We start from the raw sequence: 23,805 nt of genomic DNA, 5'->3' as shown, positions 1-23,805 counted from the left end.
TTTATATGATTATTTATTTAGCTCTGGCCACATTATATTGAATTTGTTGGCAAACTTTTGTAAAAATAAATAAATAAATAAATAAATAATAAATAAATAAAAACACCTCATTATTTAAGAGGGTTTGAGGATATTTTAGGGAGGTTTCAGCCCCCCTTAAAATTATGCCACTGGAAGAAGCACAACAAACTTTACAACAGTTGTTGGATGTGTTTAAGTAAGCAATTCACTTCCGTCTTTCACATGTTTTGCACGTTTGGAAATGGTGAGCAGAAAATGGCTTCCTCTGATTTTGTTTCATGGATGAAAAAAAAATAAAAACATCAAGAGACTTTGATGGAGGCGACCTTTGTTGAAGCTGAGTCAGAAACATGTTCATTGACATCTAAAGGGCAGTTCTTCCACAGGAGAGTACAAATTATGTAAAACATACAAATGCCCCAATTTGAGCAGCTGGATTAAATTGATTTATGTAAGGTATTCAATTGAATGAATATTTTGAAGTTCATATTAAATTAATTTTGGAGACTGTGGTTTACAGCCGTTGAAAACCCAACATTTGGTTAACCCAGGAAATTTAAATGTTATGAAAAACCTTCAGTTTGTCTGCATTGTCTGGTGTTCCTCACCTTCCTCTTGATATTGCTCTAAAGACTCTCTATATGGGGTTTAGGTCATGCCAGTTTGCTGGCCAATTAGTCACAATTACACCTGGGTCATTAAACCAAGTATTGGTACTTCTGGCAGTGTAGGCAGACGCCAAGTCCAACTGGAGAATGAAATCAGCATTTCCATAAACCTTGAAAGCAGAGGGACTGCTTCTGATATCTGTGGTTGAGGGGAGGGGCAATGGCCTACAAGGGTCGTAGGTCATGGGCACAGCTGCGTTTGGTGGCCATCAAAGATCTGACTCCAGCCACAGTCTACGCCTTGAGAGTTACCACCAAATTTTGAATCTGCTTTGTTTCACACCTTAAAGGCTGCACTCATCTGTCGTTAGTGCATTTCTTCTACTACTCAATTTTTTTCAACAACATGCTTAGTTATAGTTCTGAGCGAATAGCCAGTTATTAGGCAACGGCTTCTAGCAGCTTCCACTCCTTATAGAGATTGCTGATGACGGCTGGACAACCAATCAAAAGGTGCAGAAATAAACAAAGGAAATATATTACTGTGTTCATAACTATGTTCATGTTTCACTTAAATTTCTAAGTAAATTAACATTTCCTTGTTACTCTAATTTAATGAGGTGCACCTGTATATTGGTGACTCAACAATTTCATATGGAGGAATACTAAGATAGGATTGGAGGACAAAGCTTTCATTACAGTTGAACACTTAAAAGTGTACAGACAAAATCAAAAAAGCATATAGTGTAACATTCAATGCTGTCCAGATCTCTGTGAGATTTTTATATGAAAGCTAAGTGAAATATTATCCAGAAGAAGCTTATCTTTCACCACAGTACGCTACCCAGCAAATTAGTAAGAAAAGCTTTCCTTCTAGCTTTATTCAAACATCAGTATTCAGAAGATTTTATTTGTCACCACACTGTGTGTATGCAGGTGTGAAATTATTTAAATGACTAATAACTGAAGCCTCATAACATTTTAATTATGAAAACTGAAGGATAGACCCTTTTAAGGGTGGAGACATGCCATAATTTTTAATTTTCTGTTCCTGCTTTAATGCATTTCCTGTTTTTAATTTCATCCTCACATTCGTTCCTTTATTTCACAGCAGAGCACTTTGATTTATATTGTATAATGCTAAATTAACTCACCTTCACATAACTGGCCTCCCTCTCGAAGATAGAAACCACACACAGTAATAAAATATGTGAAAAGTGAGAGAATTTCTCACCTGAGTCGGGCTAAGAGTTAGAAAAAGTGGCGCTCTCGCCACAGAGCTTGCATCTTTCCCCAAACATTTATTAGCTGTAAGAAACGGCTTTAAAAAACCACACATTTTAATCCACCATAACCTTGGATTCGATAGCTGTTAACATCATCTTTAAAAATATAAGTTCCCTTGGATGTCTTGCATTTTTTCATTGCTTTTTCAAATCAATCATGACCAAAAACAAAAAACCGCAAGTTTCCGGACTAAAAAGCCCTTTTCAATGTCAAAGTAAAAACAAATTCCCATAAAAAGATAATTATATAAATATTTAATATTAAATACATTACCCTGAGCTGCCATCACACCACGGAGTCGGTGTGGACAGACAGGTTTTAAGTGGACAGAATTTAAGGTTTCTTCAACAGTGGCTTCCTCGGCTTTAACTGATGAAGAGCTCTGCCGACATTTGTTCCATCTCAGCTGCTGAAGCTTGTAACTCTTTGCTTTCAGTGTAGTCACTGGTGTCCAATAGGCACTGTACATCAGACTCTAGGTTTGTTTAGTCTGCTGTAAATAACGTTCAATGCATTTGTAGCATCTGTCACTCTCTGCACGCACCATGCCACAGAACCAATATTTGTAAATAATTTTAAATGTCTTGTTTTGCACAAGCTCAATCCTGAACTAAAAGAAAAAAATGTGCAGCTCTCTTAACATTGAGCTTAACAGCAGAAGTCTCCAGCTCCTATCCTCAAGAGCTGCAGTCCTGCAACTGTTATACACAGCAAAACACCTGAATCAAATAGCTGAATTTCCTCCTCAGCATGTTGTCACGTCTGGAGAAGTCGGTAATGAGCTGATTATTTGGTTCAGGTGTGCCAGATAAAGGAATGAATCTTGAAACATGCAGGACAGAGTTGGAGAGTCCTCCTTCAGAGATTTTTTCCTATCGCCCTTACCACTCTTCTTACTCTGCGTGGCGCTAACAGGCGTAGACCTCCATCCAGCCTTGTTTGCCATGGTTCAGATTTTCAGAATTTCCTGACTGTAGAAAAAAAAAATAATGGATCAAATCCATTTAATCTTTTTGGTCTTTTGTGACTAATGAAAGAAACACACATCTGCCTTATTTGAATGGCTTGCTTTCATGACCAACAAATTTTGAAAAGTTGAAAAGTCTTTGTCATTTTGAAAACTCCATAAGAGAGCCAGGTTTTGGTCTCATATTGGCAGAGGTGTTGCTAAATGTGCCACAAGTGATTTAGCTAAACCCTACACACACTAAAGGTTGGATATTTCAGATTACAAATATGCTAATGCAGGAAAGGGGGCATTCGATTCCAATACGTAGCTTGTAGCTGGTCAGAACCGAGTCTGGACCTACCAGAGGTAAGATACTGACTGCAGACATCCATCCATCCATCCATCCATCCATCCATTTCCTTACACCCTTGTCCCTTGGTGGGGTCGGGAGGGTTGCTGGTGCCCATCTCCAGCTATTGTTCCGGGTGAGAGGCGGGGTCACCCTGGACAGGTCGCCAGTCTGTCGCAGGGCAACACAGAGACAACCAACCATCCATACACACACTCACACCTAGGGGCAATTTGGAGAGGCCAATTAACCTGATAGTCATGTTTATGGACTGTGGGAGGAAACTGGAGTACCCGGAGAAAACCCATGCATGCACAGAGAGAACATGCAAACTCCATGCAGAAAGACCGGGGCCTGGAATCGAACCCAGAACCTTCTTGCTGCAAGGCAACAGCTCTACCAAGAGTTAATGGGATCATCTTTTTTTGTTGAAGTTGTCTGCAGTCAGGGGCTGCACAACTTTTTTGTTGAAGTTGTCTGCAGTCAGGGGCTGCAACACTGTGCAGCCCCTGACTGCAGACAACTTCAACAAAAAAAGATAATCCCATTAACTCTTAAACCAAGTCGTTCTGTCCATCGAGGCTATTACTGAATCTTTCATCCTGGGAAGCACGAACAGACAGAGTAGTTGTGCATGATGTTTGAAATTATACACACACAACACAGGGGGAAAATAATGAGAACTTTTTTTTTTCTTTTTCAAGTGGACAGCCAGTAAAATTGATGATGAAATACATCTTACAATGTTACAAAATGAAACTGTGGCATCTCCCTTTTAGCTGGTAGCACTGTGTGGAAGAAAACATTGATTGAAAAACTCCTGCACGGCTTATAACAGAGATGTTTCGAACACCACTAAGACACTAATGTTTTATTTCTTTCATTATGTGCAAGGTACAAGTTTATGGCAGAAATTACAACAGAAACACCGCAATGTGCGTTATCAACGATGAGATAGTCGGGGTTCACAGATACTGCAGGGCATGTCCAGCTCCAGAATCGTCTCGTTTGCGAGGTGGATGGGTTAAAAGTCGGGTGTCTTAGAGCGCAATTTACAACAGTTTTCTCTTCTCAAACTCCTGCAAAGACAGACAACAAAGAGAAAGAAGACACGGAGCGTCAAACGAAGTGAGACAGAAAGACATGAATGATTTATTCATGTGGAATTCATACAGACTTGTTTTGATCCTGTGCATCAGATATGCTGTTGGGGGGGAGAGTGTTGAGTAGCTCTAGAGTCTCTTTTTTTTTCATTCCTTCAGAGTCTACCTCGCTCAGCACATACATGTGGGAAAGCTCGAGCACTTTAACAGCTCACTTGTTGGTTGTCAACATTAAAAAACAGATTGCTTCCTGTGATCGATGGGAGTGGTACATCTGTGAAAATCTGATTTATGTGAGGTTATGCTAGCTGTGTTTATCTGTGCAGTCCAACCATGTGACTATAAATGAGAAGGCATTATGTTAGCCATTAAAAAGGATGTTGCTATTTACATATTCAATTTGCAGAGTATCACACAAATCGCAGGATGATAGAATACGTCGTTCCCAGAGAATTTTCCATTCCGAGGGGGAGAGTAACTTAATGCAAATGTCATTTATCAGGTCTAGAGAACACACAAGCACTCGAGCACAAGTTGGCCCATTCCTCTGTGGCTTGTGAATGCACGAAGTTATACTGCCACCCTGAGGCAGGAATATAAAAACATGAAACATCCAAAGTGGTTAAGATGCAGCCTCGCAATCTAAATCTGACTGCAAAGATGGGCAAATTAAATTTGGGTAAAATTCTAAGGAACTGGAGTGTTTTTTTGCCATCTGCTGTATTTTTCCTTAAAAGGAGAACTATAAAAGAACTGAAGAAGGTTTAGAGGCACATATGTAAATTAAGGCAAACAAAGAAAGGTAATGGAAGGTAAAAACTGACAAAAATGAATTCCAAAAATTGTGCTTCTGACAAGCAGGAGACACCAACTCCAAGGTCACAAAACAAATAGATACTCCAGGGAAAGATTGCAGAGCTCTTCCCTAAGAACAGGGGAAGAAAACACTTTTGTTTGAGCCTGCCGTTTGACAAGTCAAGAGCAAGGGGAGGAGTAAAATGAGAAAAGTAGAGGTTGTCAGTCAAAGGCGACAAGTGAAAATACCCCTGGTCCGAAAGTAGGGAAAAGCGAACGTAAATGTGACATGAAAGAAAAGCAAGACATTTACAAGCGAGCAATGACAACAGCTTTGACGCACTTGGCCCCAGATATATGAGGCCGACAGGCACAGTAAACAACGTCAGTAAACTCTGCTTCAACTGTTGAATTTATAAGAGCAACAAAATCTAAAGGCTTCTGTTTTCTGCACCTACTGGGTTTGAATTATAAAGGGCTTTGTGCAAAAGCAACACAAAGTAGTGCATAATTGTGAGAAGAATAAATGGCTTAGAAAAAAACTATTTGCACCGATAAAAAAACTTACGTGTGATATATGTTTGTATTCAGTTTCTTTTTTCTGATGTTATTAAATAAAGTCCAGTGCAACCAAAGGCATTCAGAAATCACCTAGCAGTAAATAAGAGTTCACATGTATTAGTAATAATCCAACTGCTCTGTGAATGTCTCAGAGGTTTGTTAAGAGATTATTAGTATGAAAACAGAGGCAGGAAGTCAACAGCAGAGACATCTGCCATAAGGTTGTAGAGAGGTTTAAAACAGGGTTAAATTATAAAAAGCTGCTTCCTTCAAATTGTAACTTTTTGACAAGATTCAAATATATATTATATGGAAAACTAACACCGAAAATCACCATCAACACACCATCCATGTTAGGGCATGGTGGTGAAAGTATCATGCTGTGTGATGCTTTCTGCAGCTGGGTGGATCCAAACAAAACAGACTTAAGATGACAAAAACCAAACGCCTCATATCAAGTGTTTAGCACAGAGAGGCCTGATAATTTGGGCTCATTTAAACAACCAGGCTACATCCTAAACTATACTACACTATCCTATACCAAAGATGTTATAATATGCTATGCTATGTTGAACTTTGTTGTAATATGTTGTGCTATATTAAGCTATGCTATACTATATTATGCTTTACAATACTATGCTGTGCTATACTATAGCATAGCATAGTATAGCCCTATGCTGCTATACTATAGTATAGCCCTATGCTGCTATACTATAGTATAGCCCTATGCTGCTATACTATAGTATAGCCCTATGCTGCTATACTATAGTATAGCATAGGGCAGCACAGCACATACTATGCTGTGCTGCCCTATGGTACGCTATACCATGTTATATTATCCTATGCTATATTATACTACACAAAATTACGCAATACTATGCTAAACAATCTTATGCTATGCTATGCTATACAATATTATGCTGCGCTACACCATACTATAATATACACACAGCCTGAGGCCATTTGGCAGTCAAAAACCCATATTACAGAAATCAAGTTAATTTAATAAATAATTATTTTAAACAAAGTTTTATGTGCTTCCATGCTTCAAACATAATTTCGAGAACGCAACGGATTTTGGAGTAAATTATAGACACATTACCGATCAAATGCTTTTTTTTTTTTCTTTAGCAGACTTGCTAAAATTTTATTGTCATCAATCTTGCACAAATATGTCCTCTCCAATGTATTTAAAGCTAGTTATCAATGAAACGAGATAAAAGAAAAATCACTATTAATATAGTTATAAATATAATATATAAACGCTACATATATTTAAATTAAAAGATGAATATTTTATAAAATGGGCCTCCTTGATCTATACAGACCAAAAGAAAAGAGATTGAGGGGGAGAAGTGATCATATTCAGTGAAGCTGAAAATTCAGCAGAGGAATGAAAAGAACAAGATAGAAATATGTTCATAATGTGACCATGTTGTACTGCAATCCCATGTAGCTACAACCAATCCAAGCACCAACACTGGAGACAATTATAACTCTAATGACTGAAAAAGGAGAGCGCTGTGTTTAAAAAAAAAAGACCCAAAGTGTTTACTAGAATAACAAAATCTCAATTACCATAACACATTAAGACTTAAGTGGCCTGTGAAGGCATTATAAAATTGAACTGTTAGAACAAGCTTAATTAAAAATGATTGTCCAGGTGAAAACAACATCACATTGACTATGCCTACTTTGCTTCAGCCTTGAGGGAAGAAAAAAAAAGCTTGCAAAGATCCCTCTTAGTTTTGAAGGGTAAACAGCTGCTTATACAGCATCTAAATTGGATAAAACTTTCTTAGACCATGAAGGTTTTTACAGATAAGATGAACCAACTCCCTTCTGATCATCCATTTCATATCTTCCAATTTCTACTTTTATGTTCAAAACAAGCATTTGCTCTGCATGTCCCAGTGGCCACAGCGCCGTGGTCCAAGGCTGAAATGCATCTTTAATAAACTCAGCACCGCCAGTTCACAACAATTTACCCGACTTCTGTTTACAGTTACATATCCTCCCATCTAAAGCTTCATGTTGACGACCTCTTCTGACAAAACAGTCCTTTTCAGCATTTAAGGATGCATTTATGCAAACCTGGCAACAAACTGTTTAGAGCAGTGGTTTTATTAGATGCAGGGAGCCCTATTAGTGCTCGACACCTTTTCAAGACAAATTAAGAAGATGGTCAAGACAGAGACAGGGAGGCGCCGTTAATTATTTTTCCAGCTGATTAAATGTGATGACACATTATTCTTGTTTTGCATAATAATTTTTTTTTTTTAATCACTCCCAGCAAAGTTCATCAGGGTCACTGGATGCAGTTGAGCAGCTGTTATTGGGGTCACCACAGTTTCAGGCCACACTCGAAGCATTGTGTCCGCTTGCTTCTTTTTATGCGTTATTACTTCGATTACAGCGGTCAATGAGATAGAGAGAGATGTATGAATACAACATGTGGGGAAAAATGAGCATCCACGCCGCGCGTTTTTCATCATTACACGCAATGATTATGAATTAAACTGTGGCAAAAAATGTCATGTAAATCTATATCTGTGTGCAGTAGTGCCAGCAGTGGTAATGAAAGTATAGGATGATAAATGGGTGTAATACATGCTTTCACTTTTTATACATCTTGTTAACTGTGCCTCCCTTGGGATAAACTTAAATAAAGAGGTGGTAGCGTCAGTTCAGTTCCACACATGCTTATTAATTTTTGCCCCTCTTTTCAGCAGTTCTTTGTTTACAGCACATTAAAAATTAAACCTCAACACTCCTAGAAAAACCGATTAAGTTATTAAAAGAAATAAAAAAATCTTCTCACATTTGTAAAAGTGCTTAATTTAAAGCTAACACTAACAGTGACCAACACTCCAGCATACTTGAATGTAAAGCTGGAACAGCAGGTGTGTAATAGTGTGGCTATCAACTTGGTTAAAACTCAATCATTCTTTAGAAAATGGCTCAAGCTCATTCAGACTGAATGGAGAGCAACTGTGAACATTGATTTTCGGGTCCTGTCACAGATTCTCCATTGGATGTCCATCTGGACATTCTCACCCATGAACATGGCTTAATCCAAACCAATCCATTGAAGCTCTGACTGTGTGTTTTGGGTTGCTCTGAAAGGGGAACCTTTGCCCCAGTCTCAAGTTTTTTGCAGCCTCTAACAGGCTTTCTTCCATGAAGGCCTGTATTTAGCTCCATCCATCTTCCCTTCAACTTTGTCAGGCTTCCCTGACCCTGCTCAACAAAATCCTCCTTACAGCATAATGCTGGCAGCTTCTAGTGTCACCATAGGGGCAGAGGGTTCTGGAGAGTACAGTGTTAGTTTTCTGTCAGGCAGTGTTTAGCATGTAGACCCAAAAGTTCAATTTTAGTTTTCTCTGACCAAACCATCTTCTATATTTTTGTTGGGTCAGATTTGATAGTTTCCCACCTGTACATCAGCAACATTCACAGAACATCTGCATCTTAAGAAAAACGTACATACAATGTACTAATTCCTACCTGGATTACTTCTAGAAGTTACTGGTTACACTGGATTTCTCCATATCATAATTAGTTGCTGCAGTGTTTGTTCAAAGAACAGAAATGTGTCTGCAAGACACTGTTACTGGCTCGCTTGCTCAACTGAAATGAGATCTGTGAATTTATTTAGTTTCTTTGTATTGTAAATGTCTGAAAAAGTGAAATTAACCCAGCATGGATGTGGCTGTTTGGTTACATGCTGTCCCCATCTATTTGAATTTTTATTATTAATGGTTTTATTATAAATTTATTATGGAAGTATTTTCCACCATTTGAACGTGATACACCTACCTCAACAACAACAACAACAACAAAAATACAGGAAAACAGACTGACGAAAGATGCAGAGCAGCAAAAACAAGGGAAGCATTCCAGTTCAATAGATCTCAAATTATGTTATCATTTTGAGCATTTGCAAAATGCCACTCTGAGACTGAGCATTTTAAAATTGCTTTTATGTAATAATGAAAAGTCAGAGCATTGGCATGATGACAATATGCAGGTTTCCAGTAAATCACATGTACACTTCCCAAAATAAAAATAAGCTCGTCTCCAACTGTCTGTCTTAGCTTTTTTATCCACTGTATAAGCAGTAGGTGATGTTTCAATTTCAAAAAAATCCCTGAGGCCAAATCTGTGCTTTGATGCAATAGTTCATTTATTATTTTTTTCTAAAGGTTTTTCTGCCACTAGTGGCCTTTGTCTGCAGTAGATTAGACAGGAAATGGGCAGAGAGAGAAGGGCGGAGGACAGGCAGCAAAGGTCCCAGGGTTGGGAATCGAACCTCGGATGGCTGCGTTGAGGATTAATAGCCTCCCTATAAGAAGCATCCGCTCCACCTCTACATCACACACCGCCCCAGCACCCTTTAATTTATAGTAGTGGTGTGTACTATGATCACTGCGTTTTACCAGGACACTAATAGCTGTCACACAACATGCTTACACTTACGTTACATGCTATGATTCAAGTATCAAGAAAACAAAGAACATGGAATAAACAGACCAAAAATGCAGAAAGTCTGGGGGGAAATCAAATTAATGAAAAGCAAATATGCAAAAGCGAAAGAACCACAACAGCGACAAGTCAACATCAAAGAAACTGTAGATGTATCCATCTCTGACTTGAGCTGCACTTTCCACAGACGATACGAGATCGACCATGCACAAACCGGGATAGAAAAATGTACAATGAAGGGGAGCACACAACAAGCACACAACAGATGGAACAGTCTAGGCTCTGAACTTCAGTCTATGCCTGGATTTGCAACATGCTTCGAGGGAAGTTTAAACTGTGCTTGATAAATACGGATGTGTTCTTGAAAAAGAAATCATGAGCCAGTGAGTCATGTTAGAGGAAGTAGCTTTGATGAGGAGCTCTTCATTCTTCAAAGCGTTTTAATGTAAATGTTGGGGGTCATCAAAGAATGTTGCACTGCATCGGGTCAACAATGGGGAATTAGCTTGATAACCAGTCGACATTACGTACCTCTCACAGAGTTCATCACCTGGTAACAATACAAAACAGCTGTTTAATTACATATGCAAGTGCATGAGGGCCTTACACAAGACTGCAGCTTTTCTTGCAGGTACAAGCAGGGCGGTCTTCCAGATAAACAGATTTGGGCGTAAAGGTTTAACCAAAGACTTCATCTGCTATTGATTATTTTAAAAAATACTGTATTATTAAATTTGCCGATTGTTTTTTAAATTAACCAATTAGTAAAATTAATAATCGGATTGCAAAAGATGCTCAAGAGGAGACTTTTCTTTTCACAGAATGAGTACCAGGAGAAGCCGAAACTGGCATTTTTTTCATCTTAAATGCAAAATGAATATGATTATTCGTACCATTTAGGCTTAATTACTGCTTTGACCATGTTGTTCTAACAATTTATTAATTACTAAATTAGTTGATGATAATTTCAATAACTGATTCATCACAATTAATCATGTTTCCACCGTTATTGCCGTGGTGGTTAGGTGAAGTCTCACCTTGAACATTGTGCTCCCCAGCTGAGCAGGGGACATGCTGACCACAACTCCAGCAGACTGGAGAGCTGCGATCTTCTCTTTGGCTCCGCCCTTCCCACCAGCGATGATGGCACCAGCGTGGCCCATCCTGCGGCCTGGAGGAGCCGTCAGCCCGGCGATGAACGACACCACAGGCTTGGCGTTATCTCCCTGGATGATGGAGGGTGCAGGGAGCAAAATGAAATGAGCTTAAGATTAGAAAGATGAACAAAGAATAAAAATAAATAAATAAAGAGAGAAACACCGGAGGGAAAAATGATATTTGTTTTGCAAAACACCAGTAGCACCATCGTCTGTACAAAAATAGAAGGAATTAGTTTTTTGCACCTGCATTTCATTCATTCATTAGACACAATGCACCTTGTGGCCTCCCATTAGAGAGCTCCATGATAACACGCAAGTCTAACCAGTCATCTCTGTCTAAGCCAGCATTATTAAAACAAAGGGTCAATCAAGCCATTTAATTGCATGGGCGGCAGTGTGACCAGATAGGGGCTCAGGCTCCTGTCATTTCATATCATCTCATTTCTGAATTGGTAATTAGTCATGCAGCCAGTGATTAGCTCAGCGCTCGTCTATGCTACTTGTTCATTGATGGATGTTACATTCAACAGTTAAGATCATTTCCAAGGTGAAGAGAGCTAATATTTCATCTTCAGCCATAACATCACAACCAGAAAGAGGGACAGAGGCTGTGCGTGTGCGAAGCAGCTAATATTTCATACTTAGGGATAACAACATAATTGCTGGGGACGGCTGTGTGCGTGTGTACAGGCTGACGCTCATCTGGCAGACAGCGTCCAGAGAGCGAATGTGGCATGTTTAACAGCCACAGCAACACAGCGAGGTCCTTCAAAGACACGCACTCCTGCAAGCATTTCAGCACCAGATTTAAAGATGACACTGGCAGGAACGAGATGGCACCTCTTAATACACATACGCTCAAGACGACGTTTGATAATTGAGACTAGCAGGGCATACATCAGCCAAGGGAACGTCGAGGGCCCTGGATGAAAAAGCATCACTAACTAGACGCGTTAAGTCTCGCAGAGTTACCCAGAAAAAGCAGAGAGGGAGGGAATATCACTATAAAGAGCTCTGAATATGTTACAAGCGTCTCTTCTAACCAACGAAAGATTATAAGCAAAAAACAAAAAACAGAAACAAAAACAACAAATTAGCAGAAAACAGTCTACTCAGGAATCAAAGCACGTTCTGAATACACAAACCACCCTCATGTGAATCCAGCCTTAAATCTACCTCAAGCAAAACAGGTTTAATTACTCTATTAATTCCTGCCTCTCTTGGCACCAAGTAACAATTCAAAAAGGGAGGGGGGGCTGTGCTATTCGCTCCAGCCGTCTTCTGTCGTTCACTGTTAGCAGCGCAGATTTATTACATTCATTAAGGGACCAATAGGGGAGTTTCACCGTTTCTGTTTGCCAACATGACAGGGGAAGTGCTTTGCACTGTAAACACAAACTAAAGTCGAACTCAGACTATTTTAGGCTCCTATAAACATGACAGGCTGGTAGGAGTAGCTGGAATGTGCTTACATGTAACACAGCTTTAAAAACTCATGCACCAGAAGACAAGCTCATTTTATTATCAGTCAAATCCGTACAAACTTGAACGGTGTATTGAACATTAATAGATATGTTAGCTTGAATGCCAAATTTTCAAATCTACTTACAAAGATGGAACACTGTACAATAATGAAAGTATACAGTCATGTAAAAAAAAGACATCCTATTAAACACTCATTTACATGTCGATATATAAGCTTTGATGCATTTATCTCTGTAAAAGTTTTTTTTTTATTATTTCAGGTACAGACAAAAAAATAAACCTAGTTTTATTTATTAAACCAGTTCCAGCCTATGCGCCATCTTTCCAGCACCACTTCCATTTTTAGAATCCTAGTTTTCTATGGTGCAGCTCTATCAGTTAGAGCTGCAATTTTAAAAAGTGCAGGTATATCATTTATTTGCCAACACAGAGTTTCTGTGATGGGCCTGGTTTCCAGCAGCTACTCTGTTTGAAACTCTAATTCAAATAGCCTCAAATGAAGAGAAACTCGGTTTAATTCAAAGTGAAAACATTGTGTCCTGACATCTTTGTACGACTTGACTTTTAAAAACAGGTCTAAGAGCACCATTTTATGAACAATTTTCTACACAAGTGACTTTCAAAGGGGAATCTGCAGCTTACTCCCACACTCTGCTGGGCTTTTCATGCTTGTGTTTCATTTGAACTGTCCCTCACTGTCAACACTCTGTGTGATTGGGTGGGGGGATTGTTTGTACTTTATTTGTTCAGTCAGAGTAGTTATTCTCCTGAGACGCCAGCGGCAGATTTGCATGCATTAGAGCAGCAGAGGGCACATCAAATCCATTTCTCAGCTCAAGAGCACCGAGCACACATATACAGAAAACAAACAGAGCAAAATTAACACAGTAAAAAGTAATCCACGGGACAAGAGTTCAGACCTGGAGAAGTTGTAAATGTCAGCAGCGTCGTCACATCAGCCAATCATCACCTCCCTCACAAGTGAGCATCAGAAAAGCTTCACAATTCATCACCGCGGTCGATTTCTAAAACATGACCTGTGAGTCACACCTTCATCTTATCTGTCACTTCCTACCTTCATCACATAAATAACTGAGAAATATATGGGAGAAAGCCTGAGGCTGTGATCAAAAAAACAAAGGTAACACTCCAACATATTCTTTGTGTGTGATGGTTGCCTTTCTTCACAAAAACTGGCAGATTTGGGGAATGTTTTATTTTATTTATTTTTTACTTTTTTAGTAAATCTTTTGCTGATTTTCAAAAAATCATAAGCAAAGTTTAAAAACACACACATGAGCATGTGTAAATAAAGAGTGTTAGTATGTTATTTGCTTACAGTATTGTGCTGCTTCAGGTACTCGGCAGCATTCTCCTCAGCATTTCCTCCGATCTCTCCGATGAGGATAATGCCCTCTGTTTTGGGATCTTGCAGGAACACTTCCAGACAGTCTATGAAGTTTGTGCCATTAAATGGATCACCACCAATACCTTTCAGGAGAAGAAAACAAACACTTATGCATCCAAGAATATCAAAAGATAAATTATGTAAGTGCAATCATAAATAAGCACATAAAACCCTGCTTCACCTTAAGACCTGAGAAAAGGCATTGAAATAAAACAGGAAAGGGCAAAAATTGTGGATTTTTAATATTAGCTGTTCAATTTATCTTTGTTTCAGATTGGGGGAGGATTACTTGGAATATTATTTCCAGCAGAAAAAAAAAATCTTTTAATTTTATTCTTCATGAACTCTTAAAGAGAAACACAAGCCTCAAAGATGGAAGCCTGGCTTCATACTTGGTGCCCTGAGTAGGAAGCACACAGCTGGTTTATCAAAACTTTCTATGGTGAATGCATCTCTAAGTCAGCAGTGTCAGAAGAGAACTGCACTACCTTAGAGCAGCTCCACATAGTTTGGAGCAGCTACCTTGTCCTTACTAAGAATTAGAAATTGAGATCTGGAGAGACGTTTGTTTATTTTTTCCGTTTCACTTCAGCTGTTACTAACAACCTTTTTTTTTTTTTTTTAGAACGGCACCTTAAGGATGCTTTTATGTTAGTAGCAGAGCTTACAAAGCATGTGTAAACCAATTTTTCTAAGAAATGTGAGAAAACCTACACAAAACAACAATGTAGGGTTAAAGATGCTTTATGATATTTATAATTGAATAATATTTTTTTTCCAAACTACAATAATGAATAATGAAAGATTTTAATGTGGACCTGTTTCCATAATGCATTATTAACAAATCAAGATTTCCATGGTGACAAAACAAGGTGTAAAAAGGAGTCAGTCTGTTCCATGTTTGTCTGCCAATACGAGCAGCTCAGGGCCAGTTTCCTTTCAAATTTCCCTTATTGCTTATTTATTTTCTTCCTGTTTTGTTTTGACAAAATAAAAACCTACAAAGAAAAAAAAGACAATTTCTAGTTGTTTTGGTCATTTGTGAACAAACAGGAACTATATATGAGCAATAAAAAAATAAAAAAACATACTGCAATTTTCCACCAGTCTGGAAAATAAAAAAACAATTAAACAGAAGATGATCATCTATAGAAATAATGAACATAAATTTATTCAAAGACACTTTGAATAAATTTTGAAAAATATTCAGTATGTTACAATATTGGCTGAAGTCAAATAGTTTAATAATAGGGAAAAGTGACATCAACTCTTCACTAATGAAGGAACTATATATATATATATATATATATATATTTTTTTTTTTCCTTAAAGATAACTCGGTATATTTTATTTCACCAAAGTATACTGTATACTTAATAGTTTAATTAAAAATTTGCAATAAACAACATAAAACAGAAAATAACTTGAAAAATAAATTAAATTTAAAACAATATCACATGTTTTGTTTTTCTTCCCTGTAACAATTAATTACTTAAACTTCGCCCATGTTTTTTAAGTGTTTTTGAGACATGAGGATTCTGAAGGGGAGCAGCACAACTCTTTGTTGTGAAGTTGCTACTGACTGAAGAAGACTAAAAGTGAGCTATTTTCAGTATCAGTGAAGTATAAAAAGTGTAGCTATAACCCCTCTGTGAAAGCACAACCACGCCACCTGACGCATTTAGAAAACTTTCACCCAACTTAACAACTTTATCGCTTTATAACTTCTCTTTTTTTAAGCAAAAAGTGACAAATCTGGTGATTCTTTTATGGGAACATTTAATTGCAGCAGCCAGACTTCAAACCAAGGAGGGCAGCACTAAGATGGTTTTTGGCAAGGCACTGCAGAGTTAATCAAATTTACAAGAAAATGTCAAAATTTGAACAAAAACATGAAGGTAACATCCTTAAGAACCAATTTAGACAGTTTATGTGCAAAAAACTTGGAATTTGGGATTTAACGACTATAAATGAGGACAGAGGAAACGAAGGTATTTAAATGGAAACCGTGTTTTTAATGACATGTCCAGAAATCTCTGAATCTGTGACAAATTTAGATAAAAGGAAGGATGAGTAAAGTTACATTTTCGTTTTATTCTTCTGAACTTTCATCCTCTCGCTAAAGCGGAGCTTAGTCTGCTGAGTCTGTGAGCAAATACTCTGGGATAAAATGTGTTTATATCCAAAATTTTAAAAGGCTGTTATTAAAATAAATTACAAAATTAATTATATGACCAGAAAAGAAGATGAGAGTGATATTAAGTTTTGCACTGATTATAATTTGCAGCCCAAAGGACAGTCAAAAGATTTGAAACAGTCTCAATAGCCCCACAGTGTTAATGAACTTTATAATATCTAATACTGTTGCTGCACTGATTTCATAAAGTCTGACTGGAGGGATACTCGATAATTAAACTGTTTAAATAATGATGAAGGCCAGATGGATTTTACTAAATATGTCCAAGATGCTCCATAATGCAATTTTTCCAGAGGAAAAGATGTTTGATGAGTAAAAACTCATTTTTGTTGTTATGATGAAAAGAGCTGCATCAAACTTTGCACCCAGACGTAGTTTGGGCAAAAACATCTGCATGACGTTGCATGGCAGATTATGTGGCATGCCTTCCTGAGCACTGTGCAAATATTACATGTTTGTTTACAACTAAACTCACAAAATCTAAAGGGATTATTGTGAACTACATCAAAAAAAGAGAAAACACACAGACAAAAAAAACCAAAATAATTACATTTACGACATCCTGAGTGACTGGCAGCACATGCCTCTGGTTTTCAAAGGTATGTTATCATCAACTAGTCTGTAAATACTGTTTGTGCCCTGATTGCTTGATTTGTGATTACACTGACGTCGGCTAAGAAACAGGGTTCTACTGCAGGCTGCAGCACTGAAAATTCCCTCCGATAACATGGGCAAGCAGTCTGGTAGTTGATGTTTTCAAATATCTGTATACAGAAAGGTCAACTGATTTGATACCTGAGCACATGTTTATTAGCCTGGTCATGGTTCAGTTTCTGTCAGAATTGAAAATGTTTTGTTGTCATAGGATTTAACTAAAATCTTTACAATAAAAACTAAAGGAATGAGAACTTTTTGTTACAAACTGAATTTAGTCTGTTTCTGTTTAAATGGTGATAGACCATATTACACAGGAACTAATGTGACCTATAAAAAGTGCTACTTAAGGTCAATTAAAGTATTTTATTCTAATAATTTAAAACACAAAACCGTGATCATGCATGGTTTGTTCTTTACGCAATTGCAATTTTGTAAAAAAAAAAAAAAAAAAATGCATGGTTTGTTCTTTACGCAATTGCAATTTTGTAAAAAAAAACATTTGTGAAATTATGTATTTTTGGGTCACAAAAAATGGGTCCACAGGTTTTAATATGAATTAGTGAAGAATTTCAGACTCATTATTAAATTTCAGTTTTGATTTTAGTCATTAAAATCAAAACTGTGTTTCTTGAACATTAAGAGGGTTTTAAGTGTTCAATTTGGGGCTAACTGGAGTTGGCAAGAGCATTTTAATGAACAAAAAACATCAATGCCTTTGGCACAAAGATACGACCACGTGATGAAATTTTACATAAAGCAACCTGTGCTCCTCATATCCCTTCTAGTTTCGAAGAAAATCATTAAAGCCCCACTTCAAAAACCAGTCAAATGTGTTGGTTCTCTATCCATTTTTTTCTTGAGTAATTTTTTTAAAGATTTTACATATTTTAGAAGTTATTTCATAACTCTTGAGAAATACAGGGAGCTCCAATAAAAATGATTATAGAGTTCCACTTTCAGCACACCTTGATGTCATACAGGAAACTTAAGTCCAAGCTAAAGATCTGAATGCTAACTGGTAATAAAATTAGGCGATCAGAGTTTAATCCATTTACGTTTAATGCATGATGTCAGCAGTAACTTACCCACACAGAGAGACTGGCCCAGGCCCACTTGTGTAGTCTGATGCACGGCTTCGTACGTCAAAGTACCTGATCTGGAAACGATGCCTAGAAGACAGAGTTTTAAAAGCATTTCTCAGAATGCAATGTGTATGTTTTATTTCTATTTTAGTCTCATTTTGACTGAATTGCTTCAAGCAAGAGAGTCAAAATAAACCAAATGCTTTTATTACCAGAGCTTGGCAACAGCTGCTGTTTGGTTTTTGGAAAGAAGCCAGTTGATTTTTAATAAAATCAACATGCTGTAAAGGTTCACCGGGTAGCAGCTGCACATGGTGCTTATCAAGCCGTCAACAGCAGGAGATCTTTCAGGGATTTTACACAAGGGTGTATAAAGAAAAATATTAGCATTGAGTGTTTTTCTTTTTTTTTTTTCCCTTCACATGCCAGCCATTTAAAGGTTGTTGCAGGAGGAGGACATGTCTGGGTCATGACCTTTTAAACTGTCCACTTCACTGACTTGCCCGACTCGGCTTGCATTTTAACAAGAAGAAAAGGTTTCACACAGGAAAGAAACTTTCTCTACTAAGGAAAAGGATCTGTGAGAAGTTGGGGCATTAAAAAGTGCTGTAAGAGCTTCTTTTAGCCACTAGGCTTGTTGAGGACCCATATTTATCTTGCGACCCATTCAAAGTGAGCTGAATGGTACGGGAGGTAAAAAGAAAAATAAACATCTCCAAACGTCAGTGTTGGAAAACTGAAGCAAAGCGTGGCATCTTGCCATCACTATGTCTCAACAGTATCCACCAGATTCTGTCAAAAGTCTTTTTTGTCCCACCAAAAATATTTAAACATTTGGATTTTGCTAAACTCTGGTGGGACTTCAACTGGACACCAAAAAAACATTCCAGGATGAACATGTGGAAAGGCAACTCATGCCCATCATTAGGATTAGTGGAAGACCTGACGCTGGCTCCCTGCTTCTCTTCTTAACGCCATGGAAACCTTCTTAGAGTGCAGAGCAAGCTGCCAGCAATCCATGACAGTAGTTCCCAAATGTTTGAGCTACTGACCTACAAAGAACAGCTGTACCAACTATCATTTCACACAAAAAGTATTTTTTAAGCAATTCAAAAATGCAGGCGTACTTTGACAGAGTAAACAACCAACACAATGCTTTTCTTAATTTCCAAATACTTTTTTCACCTCTTAAAATTTATAGCATGCTTTATACTACATGTTTTCTGGATTTCTGAAAAGTATATAAAGACCCCAGACTTAATCATAGTCTGTGCTCCAATTTTAGGGATATCATTGGGTCTTTAAACACAAAAGGATTCAAAATACATGCGTAAATAAACGCAGAAATGATTCAGCAGACATAAATTTTTTTTTTTTTTTTTTTAAATCAACATTCTTCCATTCTCTGTCTCCAGATCTAAATTGTACAGAAAACCTAGAGGAGAGCTTGAAAGGAGAGGGCATGAAAGAAGACCCAAGGGTCTGAATAATCTAGAAAGATTGTGCATAGAGGACCGACAATGGTCCGTCTCTCAGGGAATGCTCCAACCTTTTCAAATGCAATAAAGACTGAGCTGTCCTATTGGCACGAGGGGGTTGTAAGATGTATTGACAGCAGGAGTGCCAATTATTGTACCTCTGCTTATTTTGTTTAAAACAAGCATTTCTTAATGTGGAAATATTTCCCACACTGCATACATTGTTGGATTTTTTTGTTCTCAGTGTGATATTATGCAAGTAGAGTAAATAAATATTTAGTTTAGTGCTTTTCACACATTTTTAGCAGGGGTGCTATTAACTCAGCCCAGTACCCTGTTAGAATAATAATAATAAAAAAAGATTATTTTTATTTTTAAACCATAACATTTAGAGTTCCTATCAAGAATATTTTCATACCAATTTAAAAAAAGGAACAAAATACATGTATATTGTTCTCACCAATTCTTCCTTTTTTGTGAATGTGTCCAGGCATAATTCCAATCTTGCATTCTCCAGGCTGTAAAAAAGGCAGAAGGAATTACCTTTTTTTATTTATTTATTTATTTTTTTACAATATAATAAATTCAAATTGCCAAATGGATGTCAAGCTCTCAAGTCCAAGTTTCATTTTTCTTCACTAAAAATATTTCTCTGGCAGTATTTTTTTTTTTGTCTTAAAAATTACACGAAGCAAATTCTATCTCCTTTGTCAGATCTTTGCCATAAATTAAATGAATAAGTCACCAGATTTTAGCTTTAGATTAAAGCCCATCCATCCACTGAATATAAAGCACCTGCCAATCCATGTGATGCACTTTGTACTTGTATCTCTATTCTACACAACACACACATAAAAAGGCATTGGCATCATCGAGCATCTGTGTGTGCGCTTACATTGATGACTCCTGGGCAGTTGGGGCCTACGAGGCGGGTGGCGCTCTGACGCAAGAGCTTATGTTTGACTTTCACCATGTCCTGCTGGGGGATTCCCTCGGTGATGCACACCGCCAGGGGTATCTCTGCGTCTATTGCCTCGATGATGGCGGCGGCCGCAAACGGCGGAGGTACATAAATCACAGTCGCCTCGGCTCCTGTACCCTCCTTTGCCTGAAACAATGAATGAAAGATGTTGGGAAATTCTGAGGTTATCAAACAGCGCCACCTAATGTTATAGACTTGTATAAATAAGTCATCATGGGCTGGAGGATTACTTCCGATATTAACAATGCTTTTTCATTAAAAATATGATTCAAATATGTTGGGTTTTTTTTGTTGTTTTTTTAAATGACTTGCCTCCTTGACCGAGTTGAAGACAGGCAAGCCGAGGTGCGTCTTCCCGCCTTTCCCAGGAGAAACTCCTCCAACAAGCTGCGAGCCATAGTCGAGAGCCTGCTGACTGTGAAATGTTCCCTACCAGACAGGAAGAAGCAGGAATTAGTGTGCAGGTGTGAGTGATGAACTGGGATGCAGCCACTTCTAGAGAGTCCCCATTGAGATATCATTGCAGGCATGTTTAGGGGAAAATATGCTTCCACCCAGGATTAATCACCTGAGGAGCTGGGCACAGGCTGAGCACCAGGAGAAGATGAAGCTAGCAGAAAATTTATTTAGTGAGAAGGAATCGAAATGTCCTTCACAAATAAATAATGGTGTGATATTAGTTTAATCTCCTGGCAGAACATTTGAAAAACAAATTTAAAAAAGCAGCCAGGATATTCCCCATCGACACTGGCTGTAAAATATTTCACACCAAAGAGACTTTGTGAGAATATTTCAGATGCTGTCACTACCGTAGACGCCGGAGAGGAAGTGTCACAGCTGTATTGCAACATTTGGGGAATTTTAATTCCTGACACTTTAAAAGTTTACGTACAGCTCAAGGACTTCTCCTTACTTACTGCGTACAAATAAACAAATAATAGCAATGTGAAATCATCTCCCTCAGCCTGGAAAGAAACTCAAACAAAAAACAAACAAGAAGTCTTGAAGAAAAAGCCCATTTGTATTCATATCCGTCACACGGACTCAGCTGAGCTTCTGGTTTTGTCACCTTTCAATACAATTCAATACACCCCGCTCGTGTCATCCTGGCTGATGTGGATTTCCAGTTAACTTTAAGGTTTGTCAATTCTGAGTTTAACAGATTTTCTTTGTGAGGGACATAACACAAATAACAAAATAACTTCTACAGGTAGTCGTTTTGAATCCAGCTGAAATGGAGTTAAATGATCATCCCTATTTATGTTTTAAAGACATGTTTTTCACCAAAACTCAAAGTGTGTCAAAGCTGCAGATTGATATATTTATAGACTGAAAATAGTTTGTACTCTTAGTTAAACTACATGTAATAAATAAAGGGGAATATAGGTTTTTCAGAATATCACCTATTTATTGATTAGAACACATCAGGGGGAAATTTTCTGACTCTTACCTACTGAATATACAAAGGTAGCAATAACCTCAAATACGCCCTCTCGGTATCTTCCTTCTGATTTGTCAGGAACTTGAATGTTCAAGTGCAGTCAAACCAAACGTAAGAAAATACTTTTTATCAAAATGGTTGCCTTGTATCAGACTGAGAAGCTGTCACACTGACTCAGTTCATCATCCGTTGTACTTTATTAGAAAAAACACCAGAGACAAGTATCAAGCTTTTCCTGGTTTATCTTTCTTGCTTTTTTGTATGACTTGCTGATTTCCTATTTTCTCCTGAAAAAAGTTAGATGTGATGAATGCATGAGGTGAAGACTATTACTGCAAACTTGGGGAATCATTACCACTTCCTGCTCAAATAACTAGCACCTTGAAAGATAATTTGAACTAAAAGTCAATTTAAAAAAAAATTATAAAGAGAAGCATCCAATTAGATATATAACAGAAAAAATGTTTGGCCCATAAATCATGTGCATAAATAACTGGTGCATGCAGTTGATCCAAGCTGATTTTCTGCCACACTAATCCTCAGAGGATGAAGTTGGTTAAATAGAAGCAAAGATAAAACAATGTAGGCAAAGCAGGACGAGCAGAAACTACAAGCGGAAATAAATTACCTTAATGCAAAAATGATAACCAGCCTATTATGTAGAATTGGAAGCCATGCATCAGCATTTTCACCTCCATGTGTAATAGACTCCTTCACCCTGCTAACTCTGCTGTTTTGCACTCATTACCATCCAAAATGTTGGGATAATAATTTTTGAAAAATTGCTTGCTTATCAAGGCAGAAGGACATGGCCATGTGCACCCAATAGCACTTGCTTCATTTCATGTCTTCCTTTAATTACCAGGAGTGTTCACTGGAACTATATTTAACAACCCTCGATGGGAAGCTGGAGAAACAAATGTGCTAAAGGACAGAGGGCGGATATGAATCTATGGAAACCAGGTTTCTGGCTTATTGAGCACACTTTGTCAAGACTTTTATCATCCTCGCCTTGTTTAATGAGATTCTCCTCAGCTTTTCCTCTCTTACAGATTCACTTCAGGAATAAACAATCTGTCGTTCAGATTTATTACCATCGACTTATGAATTGAAAGAATGCTAAAGGCTTGCTGTTGGGAAGAAAAAAAAGGCAGGCAGGCTAAAAAACATTTGCGCATTACAAAAAAAAAAAAAAAAAAAAAAAACCTGCTCATGATTAAGGAAACGAGATAAAGCCCAGATTCAATGCCCACATGATTTTGACTCTCGTTAACAGCTATCTCACAGAGTATGTTAAAAAATAAAACAAAAACTCAACTTCAATTTTATCTGATTTTAGGTGCAACAATGCTGTTTGACACTAAATTAAACTTTTTTTTTTTCCAAGATAGTTTTATTAGAATTTTCTGCTTTACGCACGCACGCATGCACACAAAAAAAACATGAAGTAAAAAAAAAAGAACACCAAACCCCAGGGCTCACTCTATCTACACAAAAAGAAAAGAAAAATTAGCTTTACATGTCACAGTATTTGACAAGATGTAGGAAGGGAAACCAAATATCTTTAAAGTCTTCAAGCTTTCCTTTTGTTAGATATGTCAGCTTTTCCATTGCCAGGTTGTTGCTCAATAGTTTAATCCATTCATTTATCTTTGGTCTTTCTGTGTTCCTCCACTTCAGAGCAATCAAATGTTTAGCCTGCAAGAGGCAAAAAGTCACAAGCTTCTGTCTCTTTGTAGGACCTTTAAATCCGTCTG

General features: G+C 37.7%; 1 protein-coding gene across 2 annotated transcripts in view; it reads right to left on the bottom strand.

The window, feature by feature from the left end:
- Window positions 1–3,885: 3,885 nt before the first annotated feature.
- suclg1 (succinate-CoA ligase GDP/ADP-forming subunit alph) overlaps window positions 3,886–23,805 on the bottom strand; it is a 25,220-nt gene continuing 5,300 nt past the window's right edge. Inside the window, exons 3-10 of one of the 2 annotated variants that reach the window (XM_007551839.2) lie at window positions 20,920–21,036; window positions 20,521–20,733; window positions 20,086–20,143; window positions 18,151–18,234; window positions 14,143–14,294; window positions 11,196–11,384; window positions 10,690–10,708; window positions 3,886–4,293 (exon numbers count right to left, since the gene is read on the bottom strand). In XM_007551839.2, the coding sequence (XP_007551901.1) occupies window positions 4,286–4,293; window positions 10,690–10,708; window positions 11,196–11,384; window positions 14,143–14,294; window positions 18,151–18,234; window positions 20,086–20,143; window positions 20,521–20,733; window positions 20,920–21,036 (840 nt within the window). In that variant the 3' untranslated portion in view covers window positions 3,886–4,285. The remainder of the gene's footprint in view (window positions 4,294–10,689; window positions 10,709–11,195; window positions 11,385–14,142; window positions 14,295–18,150; window positions 18,235–20,085; window positions 20,144–20,520; window positions 20,734–20,919; window positions 21,037–23,805) is intronic. The other variant, XM_007551838.2, reaches the window with a different exon arrangement.

This window comes from Poecilia formosa, unplaced genomic scaffold (assembly GCF_000485575.1).
Source record: "Poecilia formosa unplaced genomic scaffold, Poecilia_formosa-5.1.2 Scaffold44, whole genome shotgun sequence".
Taxonomy (NCBI): domain Eukaryota; kingdom Metazoa; phylum Chordata; class Actinopteri; order Cyprinodontiformes; family Poeciliidae; genus Poecilia; species Poecilia formosa.
This window is presented reverse-complemented; position numbering and strand designations above follow the sequence as displayed.